Raw genomic sequence first — 1,894 nt, 5'->3', positions numbered from 1 at the left:
GTGTGTGTGTGTGAGAGAGAGTGTGTGTGTGTGTGTCTGAGAGAGAGAGAGAGAGTGTGTGTGTGTGTGTGTGTGTGTGTGTGTCTGAAAGTGAGTGTAAGTGTGTGTGTGTGTCTGAGAGAGAGAGAGAGAGAGTGTGTGTGTGTGTCTGAGAGAGAGTGTGAGAGTGAGTGTGAGTGTAAGTGTGTGTGTGTCAGAGAGAGAGAGTGTGTGTGTGTGTGTGTGTGTGTCTGAGAGAGAGAGTGTGTGAGAGAGTGTGTGTGTCTGTGTGTGTGTGCTGTGTCTGAGAGAGAGAGAGAGTGTGTGTCTGAAAGAGAGAGTGTGAGAGTGAGTGTGAGTGTAAGTGTGTGTGTGTGTGTCTGAGAGAGAGAGTGTGAGTGAGTGAATGGCATAATTTACTCGTTCACTCCAGAATGCATTATGTGTGTATAACATATATTAATTTCAGTGCATCACTATTAATCTCATTTTTTGAATTGTGTATTTCTACGACAGGAACTCTGTTCGCGCAGAAGTCGGCGTCTGCGGGTGTGTGTGTGTCTCACGCTCCTCCAGCTCGACCCTTCTCTAGCTCCGCCCCCAGCCAAAGCCCCGCCTCCTCCTCCTCCCCCAAGGGGCGGAGCTCCGCGGAACCGTCCACCAGCGGCTCCCCGTAACCCGAGCCACCCGCAAACTGTTGCACAATCAGTACCTCATTCTCTCCTGTCGACTTCGGCTGTCCGCGTGTTCAGAAACATATTACGGTTTTCGCACACGTACATCGACACATATGCATAAAATAACATCGCTGGGCCTCGTTCACGAATCACAAGATAACCGTTCAAAAACACTCTTACTGTAAAACCTCACAATCAATTCAGTGCGAAGTAAGAATGGATGTGTGAACGGCTTATACAGAAGTTTGTGCTTGTGTTTCATGAGCGACGCCCGGCGTTTAAGAGAACGCTAAATACAATCAGAACGTTCAGCCAAACGACGGGCAGGTTTTACAGAACTTGAAGATTTTTATTTAGAGTGTGTTTCGATCTGTCTTCTGATTGTTTTCGTGACTTTTTTTCCTGAATGAACTTTTTCTCTCAAGTTTTCCTCATTTTACATTCATACCTCAATCATTCAGCGGTGGAACGTTACGGGAATGTCTTTTACCTCAGGATCTGTAGTTTAGGCCTTTTCTGAATGAGTTTTTATTTTGTTTTTGTTTTGTATCGTTTTGAATTCGTCAGAATCAGAAATGCTGACGGGACCTCACTGACTCTCTGCTATGCATCCGTCTGGACCCGGGGACGGGGTCGCTAGGGAAGAGGAAAATCCCGGGATCTTAGATAAGGTTCTCTCAAGCGTTTGATGATTTCAGAGCCGTCTGTCTCTCAGAACAACAGTCTATACCTCAGAAAGCAGCTGAATGTGTCAGTCGATGTTTGAGCGAGCGATCGGCCCGCTGTGGATCTGCTCATACGTTTATTTCATCTGGATCTCAGGGCAAGTTTTAAATATATATGGGTGAATCTCATGAAAATCAACAACAACAACAAAAATTAAAAAGAATTATATATATATATATATATATATATATTAGTGCTGTTAAATCAATTCATCATGATTAATCACATCTGTGTATATACACAAACTTCTATGTTAGATGCGATTAATCGTGATTAATCGATTTGCCAGCAATAATATATATATGTATGCATTTGTGTGTGTGTGTGTGTGTGTGTATATATATATATATATATATATATATATATATATATATATTAGTGCTGTATATGTATTAGTGCTGTCAAATCCAACAATTACAATTAATCACATCTAACATAAACGTTTATGTATATACACAAACTTGTTAGATGTGATTGATTTGAAAGCAATTATATATATGTATGTGTGTATG

The 1,894-nt window shown here is 41.8% G+C and overlaps 1 protein-coding gene across 1 annotated transcript in view; it reads left to right on the top strand.

Moving 5' to 3' along the window:
• The window catches only part of LOC307160053 (AT-rich interactive domain-containing protein 3A), a 60,558-nt gene extending 59,034 nt beyond the window's left edge, over positions 1-1,524 (top strand). Inside the window, exon 9 of the mRNA XM_079873858.1 lies at positions 496-1,524. Coding sequence (XP_079729984.1) covers positions 496-656 — 161 coding nt within the window. The 3' untranslated portion in view covers positions 657-1,524. The remainder of the gene's footprint in view (positions 1-495) is intronic.
• The last annotated feature ends 370 nt before the right edge of the window (positions 1,525-1,894 follow it).

Source organism: Squalius cephalus (genome assembly GCF_949319135.1).
Source record: "Squalius cephalus genome assembly, chromosome: 6".
Classification (NCBI taxonomy): Eukaryota; Metazoa; Chordata; class Actinopteri; order Cypriniformes; family Leuciscidae; genus Squalius; species Squalius cephalus.
The sequence above is the reverse complement of the archived record's forward strand: the minus strand, read 5'-3'. Positions and strand labels throughout refer to the sequence as shown.